This window comes from Schistocerca nitens, chromosome 1 (assembly GCF_023898315.1).
Source record: "Schistocerca nitens isolate TAMUIC-IGC-003100 chromosome 1, iqSchNite1.1, whole genome shotgun sequence".
In the NCBI taxonomy this organism is placed as follows: domain Eukaryota; kingdom Metazoa; phylum Arthropoda; class Insecta; order Orthoptera; family Acrididae; genus Schistocerca; species Schistocerca nitens.
The window spans coordinates 387,461,812-387,486,311 of NC_064614.1; the positions used below are offsets into that span (position 1 = coordinate 387,461,812).

General features: G+C 41.5%; 1 protein-coding gene across 5 annotated transcripts in view; it reads right to left on the reverse strand.

The window, feature by feature from the left end:
* Positions 1 to 23,741, reverse strand: part of LOC126249276 (uncharacterized) — a 32,116-nt gene extending 8,375 nt beyond the window's left edge. The window contains exons 1-5 of one of the 5 annotated variants that reach the window (XM_049950959.1): positions 23,288 to 23,741; positions 22,952 to 23,195; positions 22,542 to 22,822; positions 21,826 to 21,885; positions 27 to 154 (exon numbers count right to left, since the gene is read on the reverse strand). In XM_049950959.1, the coding sequence (XP_049806916.1) occupies positions 27 to 154; positions 21,826 to 21,885; positions 22,542 to 22,822; positions 22,952 to 23,195; positions 23,288 to 23,399 (825 nt within the window). In that variant the 5' untranslated portion in view covers positions 23,400 to 23,741. Of the gene's footprint in view, positions 1 to 26; positions 155 to 21,825; positions 21,886 to 22,541; positions 23,196 to 23,287 lie in introns of all 5 variants that reach the window. The other 4 variants (XM_049950952.1, XM_049950946.1, XM_049950941.1 and 1 more) reach the window with 4 other exon arrangements.
* Between the last annotated feature and the right edge of the window lie 759 nt (positions 23,742 to 24,500).

The window sequence follows — 24,500 nt, forward strand, 5'->3', positions numbered from 1 at the left end:
AGACAACTGCAACAGAAGATATGTACCTGAGAATAGATATAGTAAAGCCCACTCTCTGTCACCTCAACCGCTGCTTTTCCTTGTTTCAGCTGGAAGGCTGAGAAACTGAACCTTCCAGATGCAGCATCATCAAGGAACCATGGAGCAACCAAACCTGCAATATTGTTTTTAGAAAACAGAAATTTAATAACAATACTTTCAAAATTGACAGGACATACTATTTACAGGTACATATCCAACTGATAAAACTGTCAGATATATTCTGAAGACAAAGATTTGTTTATTTGGAACTGCAATTTTTGCAAAAGCTTAACACTATGACCAAAAATAACACCATGATTGTGTTTGTTGTTGTTGTGGTCTTCAGTCCTGAGACTGGTTTGATGCAGCTCTCCATGCTACTCTATCCTGTGCAAGCTTCTTCACCTCCCAGTACCTACTGCAACCTACATCCTTCTGAATCTGCTTAGTGTATTGATCTCTTGGTCTCCCTCTACGATTTTTACCCTCCACGCTGCCCTCCAATGCTAAATTTGTGATCCCTTGATGCCTCAAAACATGTCCTACCAACCGATCCCTTCTTCTAGTCAAGTTGTGCCACAAACTTCTCTTCTCCCCAATCCTATTCAATACCTCCTCATTAGTTACGTGATCTACCCACCTTATCTTCAGCATTCTTCTGTAGCACCACATTTCGAAAGCTTCTATTCTCTTCTTGTCCAAACTAGTTATCGTCCATGTCTCACTTCCATACATGGCTACACTCCATACAAATACTTTCAGAAACGACTTCCTGACACCTAAATCTATACTCGATGTTAACAAATTTCTCTTCTTCAGAAACGCTTTCCTTGCCATTGCCAGTCTACATTTTATATCCTCTCTACTTCGACCATCAGTTATTTTACTCCCTAAATAGCAAAACTCCTTTACTACTTTAAGTGTCTCATTTCCTAATCTAATTCCCTCAGCATCACCCGACTTAATTTGACTACATTCCATTATCCTCGTTTTGCTTTTGTTGATGTTCATCTTATATCCTCCTTTCAAGACACTGTCCATTCCGTTCAACTGCTCTTCCAAGTCCTTTGCTGTCTCTGACAGAATTACAATGTCATCGGCGAACCTCAAAGTTTTTATTTCTTCTCCATGAATTTTAATACCTACTCCGAATTTTTCTTTTTTTCCTTTACTGCTTGCTCAATATACAGATTGAATAACATCGGGGAGATGCTACAACCCTGTCTCACTCCTTTCCCAACCACTGCTTCCCTTTCATGTCCCTCGACTCTTTATAACTGCCATCTAGTTTCTGTACAAATTGTAAATAGCCTTTCGCTCCCTGTATTTTACCCCTGCCACCTTCAGAATTTGAAAGAGTCAACATTGTCAAAAGCTTTCTCTAAGTCTACAAATGCTAGAAACGTAGGTTTGCCTTTTCTTAATCTTTCTTCCAAGATAAGTCGTAAGGTCAGTATTGCCTCACGTGTTCCAACATTTCTACGGAATCCAAACTGATCTTCCCCGAGGTCGGCTTCTACCAGTTTTTCCATTCGTCTGTAAAGAATTCGCGTTAGTATTTTGCAGCTGTGACTTATTACACTGATAGTTCGGTAATTTTCACATCTGCCAACACCTGCTTTCTTTGGGATTGGAATTATTATATTCTTCTTGAAGTCTGAGGGTATTTCGCCTGTCTCATACATCGTGCTCACCAGATGGTAGAGTTTTGTCATGACTGGCTCTCCTGAGGCTGTCAGTAGTTCTAGTGGAATGTTGTCTACTCCCGGGGGCTTGTTTCGACTCAGGTCTTTCAGTGCTCTGTCAAACTCTTCACGCAGTATCTTATCTCCCATTTCGTCTTCATCTACATCCTCTTCCATTTCCATAATATTGTCCTCAAGTACATCTCCCTTGTATAAACCCTCTATATACTCCTTCCACCTTTCTGCCTTCCCTTCTTTGCTTAGAACTGGGTTGCCATCTGAGCTCTTGATATTCATACAAGTGGTTCTCTTCTCTCCAAAGGTCTCTCTAATTTTCCTGTAGGCAGTATCTATCTTACCCCTAGTGAGATAAGCCTCTACATCCTTACATTTGTCCTCTAGCCATCCCTGCTTAGCAATTTTGCACTTCCTGTCGATCTCATTTTTGAGACGTTTGTATTCCTTTTTGCCTGCTTCATTTACTGCATTTTTATATTTTCTCCTTTCATCAATTAAATTCAATATTTCTTCTGTTACCCAAGGATTTCTATTAGCCCTCGTCTTTTTACCTACTTGATTGTCTGCTGCCTTCACCACTTCATCCCTCAGAGCTACCCATTCTTCTTCTACTGTATTTCTTTCCCCCATTCCTGTCAATTGTTCCCTTATGCTCTCCCTGAAACTCACTACAACCTCTGGTTCTTTCAGTTTATCCAGGTCCCATCTCCTTAAATTCCCACCTTTTTGCAGTTTCTTCAGTTTCAATCTGCAGTTCATAACCAATACAGTAGATTGTGGTCAGAATCCACATCTGCCCCAGGAAATGTCTTACAATTTAAAACCTGGTTCCTAAAGCTCTGTCTTACCATTATATAATCTATCTGAAACCTGTCAGTATCTCCAGGCTTCTTCCATGTATACAGCCTCCTTTCATGATTCTTGAACCAAGTGTTAGCTATGATTAAGTTATGCTCCGTGCAAAATTCTACAAGGCGGCTACCTCTTTCATTCCTTCCCCCCAATCCATATTCACCTACTATGTTTCCGTCTCTCCCTTTTCCTACTGACGAATTCCAGTCACCCATGACACTTAAATTTTCGTCTCCCTTCACTACCTGAATAATTTCTTTTATCTCGTCATACATTTCATCTATTTCTTCATCATCTGCAGAGCTAGTTGGCATATAAACTTGTACTACTGTAGTAGGCATGGGCTTTGTGTCTATCTTGGCCACAATAATGCGTTCACTATGCTGTTTGTAGTAGCTAACCCGCACTCCTATTTTCCTATTCATTATTAAACCTACTCCTGCATTACCCCTATTTGATTTTGTATTTATGACCCTGTAATCACCTGACCAAAAGTCTTGTTCCTCCTGCCACCGAACTTCACTAATTCCCACTATATCTAACTTTAACCTATCCATTTCCCTTTTCAAATTTTCTAACCTACCTGCCTGATTAAGTGATCTGACATTCCACGCTCCGATCCGTAGAATGCCAGTTTTCTTTCTCCTGATAACGACGTCCTCTTGAGTAGTCCCCGCCCGGAGATCCGAATGGGGGACTATTTTACCTCCGGAATATTTTACCCAAGAGGACGCCATCATCATTTAATCATACAGTAGAGCTGCATGTCCTCGGGAAAAATTACGGCTGTAGTTTCCCCTTGCTTTCAGCCGTTCGCAGTACCAGCACAGCAAGGCCGTTTTGGTTAATGTTACAAGGCCAGATCAGTCAATCATCCAGACTGTTGCCCCTGCAACTACTGAAAAGGCTGCTGCCCCTCTTCAGGAACCACACTTTTGTCTGGCCTCTCAACAGATACCCCTCCGTTGTGGTTGTACCTACGGTACGGCCATCTGTATCGCTGAGGCACGCAAGCCTCCCCACCAACGGCAAGGTCCATGGTTCATGGGGGGGCATGATTGTGTAGGTAGCAGATAATTTTTAAAACTAGTGCCTAGCTGAAGATGAAATATAAAGAGCCTGAAGTACGCAGAAAAGCTGTAATGAAAAGAACAAATCAATTATATTTTACATCAACAGCTGCCCTCACTCTACTCCATATTCATATAACAAAAGTGAATAATGAATGATACCTCTCCTACATCCCTGTTACTAAAGTGGCTGTAAGAAGTTATGTTATATCCAAATAGAAAATTTAATAAAGTAAAATACTTCCAGACATTCATTTTTGTTTAGAGGCATGCAATGAAAGGGTCAGTTGTCTGGATGGAGAACACTCACTCCGTAGTCTGGAGAAAAGCAAGCAAAATCTTGAGAATTTGATGAAGTACCTCACGAGAAAATTAGGTGGGCTATAAACATCACAGCAAATGATGCCAATTGTCTGTATTTCAAGGTCATTCTAGGGTCATTCCAGCAACTGGCAGAGAAGGTTGAGAAGACCAGCTTTACACATGGAGTTTCAACGAAGCTCAATTTGCAGCATTTGCCCCAGAATTGATTGTTGCCGTTTGGTTCTGAGCTGAGTGGAATGAACCAAATGAGAGACTTCGAAGATGTGACAAGCTAGGCTGTTTGATGATGTTTGGTTTGTGGGGTGCTCAACTGTGCAGTCATCAGTGCCCATACCAAGTCCCAATTTTTACACAGTCCAATATTTTTTACAATCCAATTGAACCACAGTCAGAAATTATGATGATGAAATGATGAGGAAAACAAACACCCAGGCCCCGGTCAGAGAAAATCCCCTACCCAGCTAGGAATCAAACCTGGAACCCCACGATCCAGAGGCAGCAACACTAGCCACTAGACCGTGAGCTGCGGACAAGCTAGGCTGTGATTTCCTGAACTGGAGCACAGGGATGAGAACTGTACAGTTCCTGTAAGCAGGTCAGCTGTGCACTACACATCAGAGGCTGCTACACAGATAGCTGACAGTGTGGTGCGCACACACAGATTTTTCAGATTAGGCGACTCTCCATCCAATCCAGATATTGATAGCTGTAAGAAATTCTGAAATATCAGTGTAAGATCGAAAGAAATGCCTCTTACAGGTGACAGTATTAAATTCCTAATGGTAAACTGCCAAAGCATTCACAACAAAGTACCAGAGTTTGAAGTGCTCATGAAAAGTAGTGAGGCTCACATAATACTAAAAAGGAGAGGACGCCTACTCGTCATCACCAAATTCATCAAAATTTATGGTACATGTAGGGCGTGGTGAGATGTGGAAATGCCCAAAGTGGGAACTTCAGATGGCCAAGCGTTTAGGAAATAAAAGGAATTTTGATTCAGATCTGTCACTATGTGCACCTTATCAATTGCCCCTGTGACACTGTGTTTAGGAAGTGGTGTTTGACTCAGTGGTAAGAAAATGGATTCGTATTGAAAGGATTGCAGGTTCACACTTTTTTTACAATGCACTGAAAGTGTTAGATCACGGCAACCAGGTAGATGCAGTATTTCTTGTTTCCAAAAAACTTATGACTCAGTACCACACCTACACTTATTGTCAAAAGTATGATCATATGGGATATCAAGTGAAATTTATGACTGGACAGAGGACTTTTTAGCAGAGAGGACACAGCATTTTACCTCTGATAGAGTGTCCTTGTCAGAAGTAAAAGTAACTTCAGGTGAGCCCCAGGGGAGTGTATTTGGGCCCTTTCTGTTCACATTGTATATTAATGACCTTGCAGACAGTATTAATACTAAAATCAGGCTTTCTGCAGATGATGCAGTTATCTATAATGAAGTACTATCTGACAAACTGCATAAATATTCAGTCAGATCCTGTCAAGATTTCAGCATGGGTCAGATACTGGCAACTTGCTCTAAATGTTATGAAATGTAAAATTTTGCACTTCAAAAAACTAAAAAAAAACATAGTATCCTATAATATCAATGAGTCACTGTTGCAATCAGTCAACTTGTACAAATACCCAAGTCTAAAAATTGATGACATAGGTCCACTCATGGGTAAAGCAGGTAATACACTTCGGTTTATTGGTACAATACTCGGGAAATGCATTCAATCTGCAAAGGAGATTGCTTACAAATCACTCATGCGACAATATTTCTAAAGTGTGTGGGACCCATACCAGATATGACTAATAGAAGATATTTAACGTATACAGAGAAGGGCAGTATGAATGATCACAGGTTTGTTACCTCCATGGGAGTGTGTCACAGATATTGAAGGAACTGAACTGGAAGATTCTTGAAGATAGATGTAAACTATTCCAAGAAAGTCTTCACAATGTTGCAATAACTATCTTTAAATGATTATTCTAGGAACATATTGCACATTTAACGGCCGTGATGATAATAATTACTGCATGCACACAGGTATTTAAACAATTATTCTTCCTGCAGTCCATATGTAACTGGAACAGGAAGAAACCCTAGTAAGTGGTACAATGGGATGTACCTTCTGCCATGCACCTCATGGTGGTTTGCATGATATAGATGAAGAAATTACAACCTATTGTTAGTGCTAATAAATGCTCTATAGGGAGCATGAAAGGCAGTTTGTTTGTTTGTTTGTTTAAAGGCGGGAAAAGGGACCAAACTACGAGGTCATCAGACCCTTGTTCCTAATAAAACAATGCCACAAGTGCGAGAATAAAACCGATGAAACATATAACAAAAAACGGAAAGAAAGGGAAAGCCACAAAAACGAAGGTAAGGCAACAAACGCAAAAAGGAACAAAAGAGGACAAGAAAACAACAGAGAGAAGCTAGAAACAGAAGAGAGTAAAACATGAAAGCAGATTACAGTGGCTGGCCAACCACGAGAATAAAAAGGAAAAGCCAGGCACTCTGCAACACATTAAAACCTCCACCCTAAAAGCACTATGGTGGAGGACACAGAGGGACGAAGGACATGCGCTACAACCTACATAGAAGTATAAAACCCATTCTCACGGGTAAAACTTAAAACTACAGGTGCTGTGGAGGCATTGTTGCCCAACACCAAAGGCAGGGTGCTGGGAAAGTTAAAAGTCTGCCGCAGAGCGGCTAAAAGTGGGCAGTCCAACAAGAGCTGGATGACTTGTCATTTGGGAGCCACAGCGACACTGAGGTGGGTCCTCGTGATGGAGTAGGTAACCACGCATTAGCCACGTATGGCCAATGGCGAGCCGGCACAGGACAAATGATTCCCTGCGAGAGGCCTACATGGAAGAATTCCACACATTCATAGTCTCCTCAATGACACGCAGTTTGTTGTGCATGCTGTTATTCCATTCTATCACTCAAAGCCGGAAAACCCTGCTGTGTAAGACAGAACACAGGTCAGCTTCGGAGATGCCTCCAGAAGTGGTTTCCGTGTTGCCTGTTTGGCCAGCCTGTCAAAAAGTTTGTTGCCGGGGATTCCAACATGTCCTGGGGTCCACAAAAACACCACGGAATGGTGGGACTTTTCCAGGCCATAGATAAGACTCCTGAATGGAAGTTATCAGAGGGTGACGAGGGTAGCACTGGTCGATAGCTAGTAGGCTGCTCAATGAGTCAGTACACAGGAGAAATGACTCACCAGGGCATGAGCGGATTTACTCAAGAGCATGAGATATGGCCGTCAGCTCTGCAGTGAAAACACTGCAGCCAACTGGCAAGGCGTGCTGCTCAATATGTCATCCATGAACATATGCAAAGCCTATGTGACTATCAGACATTGAGTCGTTCATGTAAACCACTTCAGAGCCCCAGAACACGTCAAGAATCTAGAGGAAATGACAGCAGAGAGCGGCGGGGTTAACGGAGTCCTTAGGGTCATGCAAAAGGTCCAGCCAAAGCTGTGGCCGAGGCATACACCATGGGGGCATACGGGAATGGACCGTGGTAAAGGGAAGGACTTCAGTTCAGAGAAAAGGGACCGCAAAGAAATCGAAATCGACAGCCCCAATCCGGGCCACCAATGGGGGAGATGGACTGCCGAGGGCAGGAAAAGGAGATGGTAATTCGCATGCTCAGGGGAACTATGAATGTGTGCTGCGTAACTGGTGAGAAGTTGTGCACGTCTGATCTGCAGTGGAGGGACACCAGCCTCCATCAGTACGTTGGTCACCGGACTCGTCCTAAAAACTCCTGTCGCTACTCAAACCTCACAATGGTGCACAGGGTCAAGTAAATACAATGCTGAAGGTGCTGCCAAACCATAAATCACACTCCCATAGTCAATTTGGGATTGGACAATTGCTCTGTAGAGCTGCAGCAGCTTAGAGCGATCTGTACGCCAACTGGTGTTGCTCAGGCAACGGAGGGCATTGAGGTGCTGCCAGCACTTCTGCTTAAGCTGATGAAGATGAGGGAGCTAAGTCAATCGAGTGTCGGAAACCAGTCCTAGGAATTGATATGTCTCTGCTACAGTGAGTGGATTGTCATTAAGGTAAAGTGCGGGTTCCAGATGAACGGTACGACACCGACAGAAGTGCACGAGACAAGACTTTACGGCTGAAAACAAAAACATGGGCTAGAGCCCTTGACTGCACCTTGTGGATGGTTCCCTGGAGGCGCCGCTCAGCAACAACAGAACTGGAGCAGCAGTACGAAACGCAAAAGTCGCCTGCATACAGAGAAGGTGAGACGGAGGGCCCTACAGCTGCTGCTAGACCGTTAATGGCCACCAAAAAGAGAGAGACACTCAATACAGAGCCCAGCGGGACTCTGTTCTCCTGGATATGGATGGAACTATGGGAGTCACCAACTTGGACATGGAAAGTACGGAGCAACAGGAAGTTATGGATAAAAATCTGGAGTGGTCCCCAGAGATCCCACTCACACAATGTGGCAAGGATACGATGTCGCCAAGCCGTGTCGTATGCTTTATGTAAGTCAAGAAAGATGGCAATCAGGTGTTGCCATCTGGAAAAGAATGTTCAGATGGCAGACTCAATGGACACTAGATTATCAGTGGTAGAGCGACCCTGGCAGAAGCCGCCCTGACATGCAGCCAGCAAGCCACAAGACTCCAGGACCCAACCCAACCGCCAACATGCCATATGTTCCAGGAGCATATAAAAAACGTTGGTGAGGCTGATGGTCTGATAGCTATCTACATCAAGCGGGTTTTTACCGAGTTTGAGCACTGGAATGATGGTGCTCTCCCGCCATTGCCATGGAAAGACACCAGATCCGGTTGAAGATGATGAGAAGATGTCGCTTTTAGTCAGATGAGAGATGTTTAGTCACCTAGCTGTGGATCCAATCAGGTCCAGGAGCATTGTCAGGGCAATGTGCAAGGGCACTGAGGAGATCCAACTCTGTAAATGGGGTATTATAGGATTCACTGTAGCGTGTAGTGAAAGAGTACATTCCTTTCCAGCTGCTGTCAGTGTACGAAAGGCTTGGGGTAATTCTCCAACACAGAGGCTCGAGCAAAGTGCTCGGCAATTGTGTTTGCGTCAGTACACAACTAGCCATTTATGGTAACACCGAAGACAGTGTTGGTGCCTGGTACCAGAAAAGACATTTGATCTTTGCCCAGACTTGGGAAGGTGATGTATGGCACCCAACAGTGGAGATGTATCTCTCCTGATACTCCTCCTTCCATTTTTTGGAAAGGTAGTGAACATGGGCATGGAGCCGTTTCAAGGCTATGAGGTGCTCCAGCGAAGGGTGCTGCTTATGCCACTGTAGAGCTCGTTGACACTCCTTAATTGCTTCAGCAACTTCCAGTGACCACCAAGGGACTGCCTTAGGCCTCAGGCACCCTAAAAAGCAAGGGATCGCATTTTCTGCCGCAGAAACAATTGTGCTAGTCACCTGCTCAACTATCATATCGTTGTTAGTGCGTGGGGGAGTTTCAGTGGTGACAGCAGAGGTGAAAGTTCCCCACTCAGCCTTGTTCAAAGCCCTTCTGGGCAGGCATCCGTGATCCTGACACTGGAGCAGTGACAGGAAGATAACTGGTCACTACGATACAGGCCGTAATGTGCTCTCCAGTGGATAGATGGGAGAAGTCCTGGGCTGCAAATTGATAAATCAATGGTCGACTAACTACCATGAGCCACACTGAAATGTGTGGCGGCCCCAGTATTTAAGAGGCAGAGGTCAAATTATGACAGAAAAGTTTTGACATCTCTGCCCTGGCCAGTAAGCATTGTACCACGCCACAAGGGGTTATGGACATTAAAGGTTTAGGGAGCTGATCTGTCAGTGCAGCTAATACATTCAGGGGTACTGCACCATCTGGAGGGAGATATACCTTGCAGACAGTTATTTCCTGCGTCGTTCTTATTCTGACAGCCACAGCTTCAAAAGGGGTTTGAAGGGGCACATGTTCACTACAGTCCCAGTACGCAAACTCCACCCGACACTATTATTTTCACTAGGTTCCTGTAATATCCCTTATAGCCAAGGAGGACAGGGGTCCGCATTGCTAGCAATCAGGTTTCCTGGAGGACAATGCAGATAGCAGGTGTAAAGCTTAACAGTTGCCGTAGCTCAGCCACGCAGTGGAATAAACTGCTGCAATTCCACTGGAGGATGACATCACTGTGAGACTGGGAAGGCATGGAGCATTCAACGAGGCAGTTTATTCCTCAGAGTCATCCGCTGCCACCAATTTATTGCCTGACCAGTCTATATCCATTGTGTCTGAGGGTCTGGCGAGATCTAGGTCCTCATAGGATGCCAAAATCTCCACCCCATCCTCAGCCACAGAGCTTCTAGGTAGTGGTGGTGTGGGTGCCACTGGAATTTCCTTGGTCTTAGGGGTTTTCTTCTTGGATTTCTCTCACTGCTCCTTGTGTTTCCCTGGCTGGGAGGACTTCACTGGCTCAGTCTCCGGGACTGAAGATGAGCGTGAAGCCCTACGACCAGCTGCTTTTGGGCTCTTCAGCCACTGGCAGGTGCCATCTTTCCTACTAGGAGAAACCTTGAAAGGGACTGACCCAAGGGACCCCTTCCTAGTGAGAGAAGCCAACGAAGACTTACGCATCTCTGGCTTAGAAGTGGGGATGGGCATCCTCAATGGATGGAGGGAGGTGGGGGGGGGGGGGGAGTGTTGCTCCCGAAGTGGGTGGTGCAGTAGCAACAGGGAGGGAAATGCCCCCCACCATCATGTGGGCAGGTGTAATCTTCCGGCTCAGAGGAGATATGGGTTGGCGGAACTGATGGTGCCAGAACTGTTGTAGCATCAGCGTGAAACGATGTCATATGCACAGGGTGCAGGTGTTCACATTTTCTCTTAGCTGCAGTGTAGGTCAGTCTGTCCTGGGTCTTGCACTCTGATTTTCCTTTCTGGAGAATCTTGCAGTCAGGTGAGCAAGGCGAATGGTGCTCTCTGCATGTGAGACAGATGGGGGTGGGGCACATGGAGTATTGGGATGTGATGCACGTCCACAATCTTGGCATATGACACTGTAAGTACAGCGGAAAGACATATGGCCGAACTTCCAACACTTAAAGCTATGCATCGGGGGAGGGATATAGGGCTTTACATCACACAGATAGACCATCACATTGACCTTCTCGGGCAATGTATCACCCTCAAAGGCCAAGATGAAGGCACTGGTGGCAACCTGATTATCCTTCGGACCCCGGTGGACACCCCAGACGAAATGTACACCTCGCCGCTCTAAATTGGCGTGCAGCTCATCATCGGGATGCAAAAGAAAGTCACTGTGAAATATGATACCCTGGTCCCTATTTAAGCTCTTATGGGGCGTGATGGTTACAGAAACATCCCCAGCCTGTCACAAGTGAGTAACTCCCCTGACTGGGCAGAGGATGCTGTTTTGATCAAGATTGACCCAGATCTTATTTTGGACAAGCCCTGCACCTCCCCGAACTTGTCCTCTAAATGCTCAACAAAAAACTGAGGCTTCATCGTCATGAAAGATTCCCCATCAGCTCTCGAACATACAAGATACCAGGGTGAATAAGATCTGCTACCATCCTTAGTCTGACGTTCTTTCCATGGTGTGGCCAGGGAGGGGAACAATTTGGGGTCGTTCTTCTGTGTATTGAATCGAGCTTGTGATCACTTAGAGACTGCTGGTGTTTCACTACTAGCAAGAGATGATGGACTACGCTTCATCGTGTGTCATACGCCCAGATGTCACCCACTCCGACCAGGGGCCCTCCCCACAGGTGCTACCCAGCCGCAGCAAAGGCCAACTGGCAGGATGGCCATTGCCAGGAGTCCTGATGCCCCAGGGGGATGGGCATCTATCCCTTGACATACGTGTAGAGTTAATGGCCTAGCATCAGCAAAGTGATCCCTGTGTGGTCAGGGGGCTACAACCAACAGGGTACATGTTAGCCCCACCACAACGGACTGGCTACCATGCTGGATATCAGGTACAAAGAAGTCCATTGTCATCGTTGACACTGCATAGTGCATGCTGGAAAACTCACCGGGGGGAGGAGACGGAGAGGCAAACTGAGGTACCTGCCCCAGACGGCAATTTTAGGGGGGGGGTGCCAAATTCATATTCTTTATGGAAAAAAATCTTGTTTCACAAAGTGCCTAGCATCCTGCACACGTTGGTATATCGATTACTCATCAATATGAAATGCATCCTTGTTGGTTTTTGAGCACATTCCAAGATGATTCCTGAACGAATCATACATTGATTTTTGAATACGTGCATATTGTGTATGTTCTGTGTCTGCCAGAGGAAATCATATTGCATCTAGAAACAAAAACTCTCACATAGACAAAGGGGTTTGGGCTATACGAGCTGAGCCGAATAAACCCGAACAGGTGAACGTCAATTGCTGTTTGTTTTTGTGGTTGATTGGGTGTGTGAATGGTAAGCATTATTATCATCATTAGTGAAATCCATAGATTCAGACTACCAGAGAGAAAATAAACAATAACAGGAATAAGGAGTAAGAAGGATAATATGTTATCTTCTTAGTGTCTCCAAGAAAAATATATTTTTAACACAATTTATGCCAGATCACTACAATACTAAGTGCAGGGTTTACAGTCCCTGGTGAGCATCTTCGGAAGTTCAATTTTTGGAACAGCACCGAAAATGAGTTGTATGAACACGTAGTGACACCTACCAGACAAATGCAGAGTGAGTAAACTGGTGATCTGGCAGGGCTACCAAAGTTAACCGGAAAATAAGTTTTGACAATGGCAGGAGTAGTTACAGAATTAGTGATGACAAGATTGATTGTTAGAATGAGGAAATAGAAGAGATGCGAACGTCACATGATTATATGGAAGAATGATTATTTCAAATTTATACATAAGTTTCTTACTACTAGTTCTCGATCTCACACTTGAGAAACTGGAGCATTATGAATGAAATAGGCCTAATAGGCATTTGATATTGGTTCTGTATCCTGTACAGCTATTTACAGGGTGTCCAGAAAAGGCCTCCCTGATTTCAAAATTAAATATCTCGAAAACAAAGATCAATAGAGGAATGCAGTGAACGGTATGTTTATTGTGAAAGCTGTAAGAAGTTTATACAGCAGTTTGAAATAATAGTTACCAAATCTGCTAACAGATGGCGCTGTACAGCTCATATCAGCATACATAAGTGAAATAATCATATGAAAACAATCTTTGCAAACAATCAGATCACAATGTTTTCAAAATGTTCACCATTGGCACTACAGAGGTGGCGCAAATGAAGAATGAAATTCGCCATCACATTTCGAAGTGTCTCAACCAAAATGGATTCACATGCCACAGCGATCGCCGATTCAAGCTCGTCCAGCATGGTGGGATGCTTTGGGTAGACCATGTCTTCCACTGTGCCCCACAAAAAGAAGTCACAGGGAGTCAAATCCAGCGAATATGGAGGCCAATCCATGCCTGCACCAGTAAATTTGGGATATTCCAAAGGAATGACTCGATTCCTGAAGTATTCCTCAAGAAATCTAAACACTTGTTCAGTCCGATGTGGTCGGGCTCCATCTTGCATAAACCATTCAATACCTGGTCGATCCTCTAACGTTTGCTGTGTGGCGACAAATTGTTCCAAAATTGCAACATAATGTGTGCCAGTGACTGTTTCTCGAATGAAAAAAGGGCCAATAATGCCTCTGCTGCATACTGCAGCCCACACAGTAACTTTAGGAGAATACAGGGGTTTCGCTTCACACCAATATAGCTTTACGGAACCCCAAAATCGCCAATTCTGCATATTCACATATCCATTCAGGTGGAAGTGTGCTTCATCTGTAAACCAGATGCAGCCAACATCAAACCCTTCATTATCAATTAGCAAAGGCAACCCTTTGTTGCACAGCTCGTACGGGTATGGCCTTGTGCCCTTGAATTTTGAATGGAAACATGTGTAGGCTCTTTCTCAGTATTTTCTGCATGCTGTAACACTTCAAACCGGTCTCGGATGCAATTCTATGGACGGATGACATTGGATATCGCTGAATAATTCCAGAAACTGGTTTGCTTGCGGCCAACATGCCCCACTAGATCATCAATTACACTGCTTGTTCGTTGAAATTTTGTGAAGAGCGTACGAATGGTTTTTGCTTCGGGTCCTTTTGGAACATTAAATCATGCTTGAAAACTCCGCCTTGTTGCCGTAGGACTCTCTTCGAACCTGTGGTACTCTAGCACCGGAAAAACACGTTGTTCAATGGAGTACATGATTTTAATCTCTTCCTTTGGTACGCTAACCTTTCACGTTTCAATAATGGAACTGATCACTCTGGGCTTCGGATCACTATTTATACTAGGCATTACATATGGTGATTACAGTGCCATCTGTTAGCAGCTTTTGTAACTATTATTTCAAACTGCTGTATAAACTTCTTACAGCTTTCACAATAAACATACCGTTTACTGCATTCCTCTATCGATCTTTGTTTTCGAGATATTTAATTTTGGAACCAGAGAGTTCTTTTCTGGACACCCTGTATGTAAATGAGGTCAATAAAAAAAATGACCATGTGAGGCAAAGCAGTATCATTTATTTGGCATGTGTTGCAATTGCTGCAATATTAGATAAAATGAAATAAGCATTTCTAACAGACAGTGGGAAAATAGATGTAATCAAATTGAGAAATCACACCAGTCTTGGGTACTATTCATATTAACAGCTTTTTCAGTATTAGACAAAAACATTGTTTTTTCATGCAGCATAACATTTGACGAACTTTGATAGGGTAATAGATTCTTTCGCAGAAAGGAAAGCACATCACGTAAACTTGTAGCAGGAATAGAGAGAAAAAATGCTTGGACCTAAGGTTTTAAGAAATGTGTACTGTCTTATCTCTTGTATTTACAGGTTTTATGTTTCCTAAATTTATGTCACACAAAAGAGAAAGTTACTAGCCAACAGCCAATAAAGGGTGCAAATTTTCTGAAGAGGTCTTATTCACACACTCTCAAATAATCCCATCCAGTATTACGTCCAAGTGTTTTTCTTCTTCTTTAAGGTGGTGATGGGGAGGGGGATGGGGGGGGGAGGGGGATGTTAATCTGGCCAACTGAGAGCAGGAGAGTCACCACAAGACTTTTCAATTTCCACTGTTCTGAATATAGATTTGATGGCTTAAATTACAAAACATACAAATTTGAGTTCTTGCAATAGAAGAATGCTGTGTGAAGAGACATAGCACTGCACTCTGGCACACTTAAGACCAAATAACATGCCTTACATTTCCTTGAACTTTGATATATCATGCTCATCAGAAAGATGTGCACTACAAAATGAACATATCTTTGAAAAATCCATTTTTATTTATTTTTGTTTCCAATGTCCTATCTCAAATGCTTGAGAGGGGTAGGGCACTACTATCAAGTTTTTTCCCCAGTTCGTAAACATATTAGATCTAAGGGTGGGAGAAACTAACTATACAGAACTACTGTCAATCATGATATCCAGGAACAAACACAGATAATATATGTCCTCTTAAATTAATGTTCAGTTATTCTGAACCTTTATTATTGCAATTAATTAGTAAAAATACCAACAGAACATAGCACTGCAAATGCAGCTATTCACGAAAATAATATATCTATATTTCAATTTTTAGTTTATGGAAGGAACATACCTGCATCTACATTACACTGCTATTCACACTTAAGCACTTAATAGGGGCTTCATCAAATAATTACAGATTATTTTTCTACCATTTTACTCTCTAATAGCATGCAGGAAAACAAAAACTTAAATCTTTTTCAGTGTAAGTTGCGATTTATTTTATTATGATGGTCATTTCTCCCTTTGTAGGTGGGAGTTGAAAAAATACTTTCACATTCGGAGGAGAAAGTTGGTGACTTAAATTTCATGAAAGGATCTCACTGAAACAATAACTACTCCATTCTGATGTTTGCCACCCCAATTTGTGTATCATATCCTCCTCTACTCTGAACTGTTCCAATGCCTGCTATAACACCTACCTGGTACATACCCTACATACTGCACAATAATACACCAGAAGAAGACATGCAAGGGTAATGTACGCAATCTCTTTAGTAGATTCGTTGCATCTTCAGTAAGTATTGCCAATAAAATAAAGTCTCTGGTTTGTCTTCTCCACAACATTTTCTGTGTGATCGTTCCAATTTAAGTTATTTGTAACTGTATGTCCTAGATATTTAGTTGAAATGACAGTTGCTAAATTTGTGAGATTTATCATGTTACCAAAATTTAATGAATTCCTTTTACAATCCAAGAGCATGATCTCACTTTTCACTGCTGAGAGTCAATTGCCAGTTTTGTGCAATACAGATATCTTGTCCAAATCCTTTTGCAATTGGTTTTGGTCCGTGGATGAGTCTACTGAATGTTAAATGACAGCATCATCTTCAAACAGTCTAAGAGGGCTGCTCAAATTTTCCGTTAATCATTTATATACATCAGCAACAGCAGATGGCGTGGAACACTTCTTTGTGAAAGCACCAGTTATGACTTCTGTTTTAAATTTAGACTTTCCATCAGTTTCTACAAACTGACCTTTCCGACTAGAAATCACAAATTTAATAACAATTGTAACAGTACTCCATAGTCGCACAATTCTATTAGAAGCTGAGCAATGCTGTCAATAGCTTCTGGAAATATATAAATATGGATTTATTACTCTGTGTGAATAAAGAGCCACTTGTGTTTCAAAGTAATATTTCATGAATGAAAACCGTGTCAACAGATCCTTCTCTTCGAGGCAAATCATGATGTTACCTATGTTTCAGAATCCTATTGCAAATCAGTATCAGTGATATGAGTCTATAATTCAGCAAATTACTTTCATTTCTGTTCTTGCGTTTTGGTGTGATCTGTGCAACTTTCCATACTTTAGGTACATCTCTTTCTTCGAGCAAGCAGTTTTATGTAAATTTGCTAAATATGGAGTTATTACATTGGTATATATATATCAAGAATCAAGATGGCACTGCAGTCAATTCATGTAACAGTGATCTGTGTACATCTTAAAAAGGCCTAACATCCAACAACACCACCTTCATTTAAGTATTAGGCTAGTAAGACATGGATAATAAAACTAAACCGAACAGACTAAGAGAAACAGCCTCTACAGTATAATTCATGAACATGGTGCAAGGCAAGATGAATTCAATGAAACTACTGTAATCAATGGAACTAAATAAATGTGTGGCTCCCAGCTGAGTGGAAACCATTCAATTTCACTGTATTTTGGCAGACTGCACACTGTCTAATGTTACAAACCTAAGGTTTGCACATACAAGGCTTGAAAGAAATGTAATGAGAAAATTTTTAGCTACCATATTTTTTTTCCTTTTTACATCCATCCAGACTGTCCCTTTAAAAATAACTCCCAGCAGCAATTACATAACAATTTTGTCACCAATTTCTAGTCTTCTATGCAGTTCTGGGACACTTCTGCTAAAGCACCATTCAGCTCACTGTGTAGACACATCTGGATATCATCTGTAGCACCAATGTGATGCCATTTGAAGTGGTTTTCATGTTGGGCAATAAAACAAAGTCATACAATGAGATCCAGCTAACAGAGAAGCTGAGGAATCACAAAAACATTATTTGTTAGCAAAAATTCATTGATGTAGTTTGCCCTGTGAGAGGGTGCTGCAACTGCAACCAAGTCTGAGCAGTTCAAGCACTTGCCAGTAAAAAGTCTAAATGATGTTTTCTACTGTAGGCAAAATTTCTCGTAGACAATCCCCAAACCGAAAAAATAAAGAGCATCTAGCTGATTTCCCATCTTCTCATTCATAATTTACTGAGATTGGGAGAGAGTCCTTACATAAGCCCTTTGCAAACCTGTCCATGTTTGTAATGCATATGATAAACACAATTTCTTTTCAGACACTTCCAACACTCATGTAGCAACTAAACAAAGTTCAAACTGGTATTAAATCAAATGCACAATTCAACCTACATGCTGTGCGAAGAATAAGGTAATTGCATTGTTACCTCAAACATGTTCTTGCCAGTCTTATTCCTTTTTTTAACAAATCTATATTATTAACTATGGACAGAAGGAGAGACCTTTGTTTGCGATTGCCTACTGATACACTGGGCAAGAAAAGACGTATTTATGTTCTTATTGTGCCTTGAACCTGTGTGTGTGTGAGATTGATACTTTTCTTGCACTCTCTTGAGGCACAAACAGCACTCAGACCTCACTGAGCTGCACCCTTATTTTGTATCTCTAGACACTAGGGCTCCAACATGTACATGATGTTTAAAACAAAGGGTATCTTACTCCTACAGGAGATAGTGGGGATCGAAATTAGAAAGAAGCTACGTAAGAACATGTTTGTTGCAAAATGAGCTATTCTGTTCTTTGGTAGCCATGTGTCAACAGCAGCAGGGGTTAAATGTGGTAGTTGCCTATTCTCAAACCTTAACTGTTTTCTCACAGAAAAAAAGATTTCTAAGAATACATCTAGTTGGCCTCTGATTTTCTCCTGTCTTAAGATAAAGGCATGTGCAACACTGTTGATGGGTATAGTACACAGTGATGTCTAAATTACCACATAGATAAAACATGGAATATTGATTAGGTTAACTGGGAGTCTGTGCAACTGGACTTCCTTGACCTTTGCACAATAAATATTAATGTATAAGGATTTACATGGAGCAAAAATCACATCTGTCATTTTTTCTGTAAGGGGCAAATGTCTTCATAGTGTAGAGAATTTGTCACACACACATTGGTAATGAGTAGCTGCTTATATCGATGGCACAGTGTTTTCTTTTGATTTGCCACAATGTATTTACAGGAGTAATTCACTACTTCATTTTATGAGTATCTTACATCATTCATAAATAAAATGCAAGGTATTAACTAATTGTCTTCACTGGCAGGTTAAAAGAAATGACATAACTAATCTGGCGAGTAATTATGTAACCCATAGCATGCACATACTAGCTGTTTTTCAAATAGAATGTGATGTTATAGATGTCATTTGATAGACATTAGAAGCATTGAAATACTGATGCATTCAATACTAGAGATCACCTCTTACCTGTTATATCAAAATGTCTAAATATTGTAACTTATGGAAATGAAATAACCATAACAAACACACTACACACATTTCATTACCAAAAGTATATTCAAAATCTAGAGACCAATGTGTAAACAATGGGATGCCGACAACGATTAGGTAAGAACTGACCTGTCAAACAAACCCCCTTACTCTCAGACATGAAACAAACAAATCCGAGAATTGAAATTCATTAACTTCAAATTAAATAAATTTTTCACACACCATATGTACACAGAACAAACAAGCAAATGAAATACCTAACTCACCTACTTAGCCCCGAATAACCACTCTTCCCTTTATCAACTAAGAAGACAGAAAAATAGAAACATCCACTTCAAAATAAACCACACCGAACAGAAAATACTTAAAAACACAAAATTTCCTCCTCTCCCCACCCCCCACCCCCCCAAAAAAATGGTAGCACAAAGAAAATGCTATACCACGCAATTTACAAATCCAAAATAAAATAAAGTACAAGACCCAGTCTCATTTTTTTAAGATTTACAGTCTATTATACCCCCTACATTAAGCACAATATCCCAAAACCGTAGTCAACCTCGTCTCAATATGGCTTATCATTCAACACCCCACTCATTATTTCCCCATCCGTCCTAAAATAACTTCAGAACCAACCCCCTCCCCCCCAAAATAAAAACTCCCCATATGTTTCTTCCACTTCCCACACTTCACAAAAGCCAACTCCTCAATTTCCACAACCACCTCAGGTACCCCTATACCTGACCAATTAACAATGCACTTTTTTACAAAAACAAAACCAGACAATAAAATTTTCACTAACACCCATCTCGTGGGTACAATGCTGCAAGCATGAGTAATATTAACAAAAACAACACACAACATAAATGATACTGCAGATCAACAGTACAGATCTCTAAAACCGTGTTCCATGCCAAATAGATTTTCAAACATCCTTCCTATAGCACAACATAAAACCATTGCTAGTTTGGTAACTAGTAATCTTCACCATTTTTATTTGTTTTCTACAGTGGTGACACTTTAATTATAGACCAAAACCCAGTTCACCCACAGAAAAGTAATGGTGCTAAAAATAACCATTTCCCGCATCAACATACACTAGATCTGGCAGTACAATCTACGAACTCTGAACTAAGGCAACAACTTTTACAAATCAAAAGACACCCAAACTTTGTCAATATTGAAACTGATGACAAGAGAGTGAGTGATACCTAAAGCAACCACCTGCTACAGAATACACACTACATCGTATCACTACAACAATAGTGGCAAAAGCAAACCAGTCATACTGACTATATGGTGACTAGGAATCTATCCATGTCATAATATTGTCATTATTCCATCCTGGATCCTCCATTGTTAAACAGTATTAAATTCAGAAAATCTGTATTACAATACAGTCAAAGACGTCCACCAAGAATTACGATGCATATTATGGTCTTACTTCATATTACAACTACAGTTTTGAATAAAGGGCTAGTGGTGGAGAGCAGCAAATTAACCTTTACTAATAGTATAAACCAGAAAACCTTCCCACCCTTACTTTTTAAAAATGCAGCAGTTGTGCAGAATACATAAGGTCTGCATTTTAATTTTTCTTAAGTAACTGAATGAATTAATGACAATTAGACAAACTCATCAATAATTCAATCAGCATAGAACAAATAAACTAGTTTGTGGAAGAAAACAGGCAAGCTTCCTCTTCAAAGAAACCATCCCAGTAGAAAATGAAAATTTGGCAGGCGACAGAACTATGTACACACTAACATAGGATTAGTAAACAGTGCTGCACTGCAAAGGGACTTAATGGTGTCATTAACACGGTGAAGTTCTGAGCCTCAAAAACTTAGCAGTGTGTGACATCACAAAGCAAAAACACATTAGCCAAACAGTAACTCACTAACAGGACCTCCTCAAGAATAGAAGGCTTCACAGATTGGGTACAGATGTTCTTGTCACTGACATATTAAAAAACAAATACATCATTGAGGGAAACAGAGGGTTTTTATCAAGAACATAAATGTAACTATTGAATGTGAAATGAATGGGAAAAAAAAGACATGACATTTGTAGGCTTTGCTAGCTCACACTCGAATTATATCATTACCTTTGAGTGCAACCTAGTGCTTTTCTCAACAACCCAAGGGGGGATAAAAGGAGGCGGTGACATTGATACTCAAATCAGATGGCATTATCACTCTTCAACACACTTGCTATGTCCACTAAACTACAGAGGTCCATTATATAAAGCAATCCACCCCCCCTTCCCACCACTCCTGTCAATGGATCAACATCTTCACAGTTTGTATGTCTAATACACAATGTTATCTGAACTATCCACAAAAACTACATACAATATTCTAAAGGAAACATATGAATGGCCTCTACAACAAATATACAAAACTACTGCAGATGTCATCTGCATAATGTATGTTGTCAAGTTTCAAAGAGTATTTCGATGGCTCACATCTTTCAATAGACCTGTAAGGATTCCCCCCCCCCCCCGTTTTATTCTCAGTAACATAAATCGCATACACTAAAATTTGCACATAGACGCACAGAACTCAATTCAGATATTTTGAAAAGTATAAAATCCTTATTACAGTACTTTTAACTAAGAAGAAACACACTTTGTGCCAAATTTATTTTAATGTACTCAGTTCTGAAGGTAACTGCACCTGGCACAATAGATGTATTTTAAATAGTGCAAAAAATTATACATACTACCTCCATCTCTGATGAAAGTTTCTGGCTGCCCACCCTTGAAATGTGCAACAGCAGCACCTGGGAAACCAAATAAAAATAATTTTGATATTGTTATGAAATACAATAGAGGCAAATTTCTACATCCAGTAATTTCATCAAAACAAAGCTACACATTCTTAGTCACTATCTCACTCTCTCTCTCTCTCTCTCTCTCTCTCTCTCTCTCTCTCTCTCCCCCCTTCTATTAATTTTTCAAACAACATGCAGGCTACAGTATGAAGTTTTGAATTTACTCAAATTTTAGTATCGTACACCAGATACATATTAATGACAGTAATACCTATTCAGTGATTTATAACTCCATTATACCCTCCCCCCTCCCTCTGCCACCACCCTCTTATTTCCATCCTCCGCCAAGCAGACAGGGTGTTTCAAGGTCTCAATTATCTCTTTAACTAATTCTTCCTCAATTTCATACCTACCCATATTTGTTGTCCAGTGACAATTTCTAATGAGGCCATTTATTTCAGCTACAGAATTTCAACTGATTTAATATCTTGTGTGGAAGACCACGAGAATTATCACACCAAAAATTAGCCTTATGGCTAGAATAATTCGTTTATTGAGACAAAAACCTGGGATCAACAACCCTAAATAAGGTATTTTACACCAACTAGCTCTCAACATCAACTGCAACACTAAGTGCAAATCTCTGTATAGGCAAAGTATTGTACCACTAAATTTTCCTCTCCTTCGCTGTCGCCCACGTCCACCATTCGAAGGCTTCCTCTGTGACTGTTTACCTCTCCAATCTGAACGCTTAGTCCTCCGCAGTGTATGAGTGCCATACTGACTGCCGTCAGATTCCAATGCCACTGCTCTTGATGAGTGTGGCTCTTCAGAAAATGGAGGAAATGTATCCTCTGTAGCCTGGGCACCTTTTGATGACTCCTTCACGACGTCTTTCGACACGAAACTTGGTTTCTTGATTTGCAGGTGCTGGCTCCGCTCTCCACTATTAACAGAATCAACATCCTTGTACTGACTAGGAAATTTATGTTGCGCACTGATAAAATCTTCGTTATTACTACTTTCCTTTAAATTTTCATTTAAGGAACTTCCTTTTGATCGGATCCTCACTGACCTTAATTGTTTTAGGATGTACTCGTAACGATCCGTCAAGAAATTAACTTGCTCTTGAAGGACTAGGACTTTATGCTGGGAATTATTAAGTTCACTATGTACGTAAACACTCGCCGGGACAGCAGCAACGATTAACGCAGCAGTAACCAACGCATTTAAAATAGTTACTGTTGTCAGCACACTGTTCCTCTGCAACCTGACGTTAGTGTCGAATTTTAGTGTCAGGTTTGTCGGTAACAGATGATCTGAAACAATTATTCGATGGTAAAGCAACGGTACATCTTTCGTACTCCTCGACAATAAGAAAAATTTACTTAAAAATACGCTGTGTCCTCACCTGTCAACGGCCCTACTTTCTTCTCCGGCTTTGAATAAGTTGGTGTTTCATCAAATGAGCAAGACATCATCCTTGGCTTCCTTCTAGCAGTGTGCGCACCAGGACCTACCATCGCGGCGTCAGCAATCACAAGTCAGGCGAAGGCAGAAACGGTGTAACCATGATTTGCACCGATACACGGTTTTATTTTTAGCCAGTCGGTCCGCAAATTCTGGTCACGAATCCGTGGCAACGGTGCAGTGGAGTACCGTAGTGCAACCACCTGTTGGCATGGCTGTCTACATTGCAAAAGCTGCCGCGCTACACACTGCTCACTGCTGGCCCGGTTGCACAGCACCGCCTGCAGCGCGGTTACTCAGTTCGTCGCGTCCTCACAACTTCGTGACCGATACCGATACATACTAATACTAAAATGGCGTTTACGCGCTCCTGCTACACTGCTTGCCTTCTTCAACTCCCGCTTCCTTGTGATGTATAAACAAGCAGTGTTGCCAACATATGGAACGCACAGCTCACTACTCCAGTCACAACTGCAGCTAATGCCGCTAATAAAAGAAAGCAGTTGCCCGAAAGGAACTAGTGAATTTTGTATGAAAGTAACTGTAACAACAAATGAGAGGTCCCACTATAAAATAATGTGTTTCTATGATAGCAGCCTATAGTTCAGTAGCGCATTAGCAGTGCGAAAATTTTGGCGGGAGGTTGAAACATTTAAACGAGGCGCTGAAATGCAGCTGCAAATTATCGGTTCTGAGAAGAAGAATTCGCAAAAAGTCTGTTTCTGATTATTATTTTTTTGCTTCCTTTCAGTTTGAATAACCTACTTAAAATCACTGTACTTACCTGTCCCATGTCTGCGGGTTTTATTAAGGCAGCTTACTCACTTGCGTTCATTTACAATCCTTGAAGAAGATAGCCATTCCAGTATTTGTAAATTAAAATCGGTAACTATGGGATACGGTCAAACTCGAGGCCATATCTATATTAAAAGACGCTTGACAGTCACGTTAAAACTCAGACACAAGGAGCACAAAACTCTTATATACACCTAAAGCAATACGTGAACTAAGAGCGATAATTATAACTCAGATTTTCCCGTCAGTATCAGCTGGCTGGTGGATAAACCTCGGTGATTTTTGGTTCAAATGGTTCAAATGGCTCTGAGCAATATGGGACTCAACTGCTCCAGTGATTTTTGCTTCCTGAGTTTACA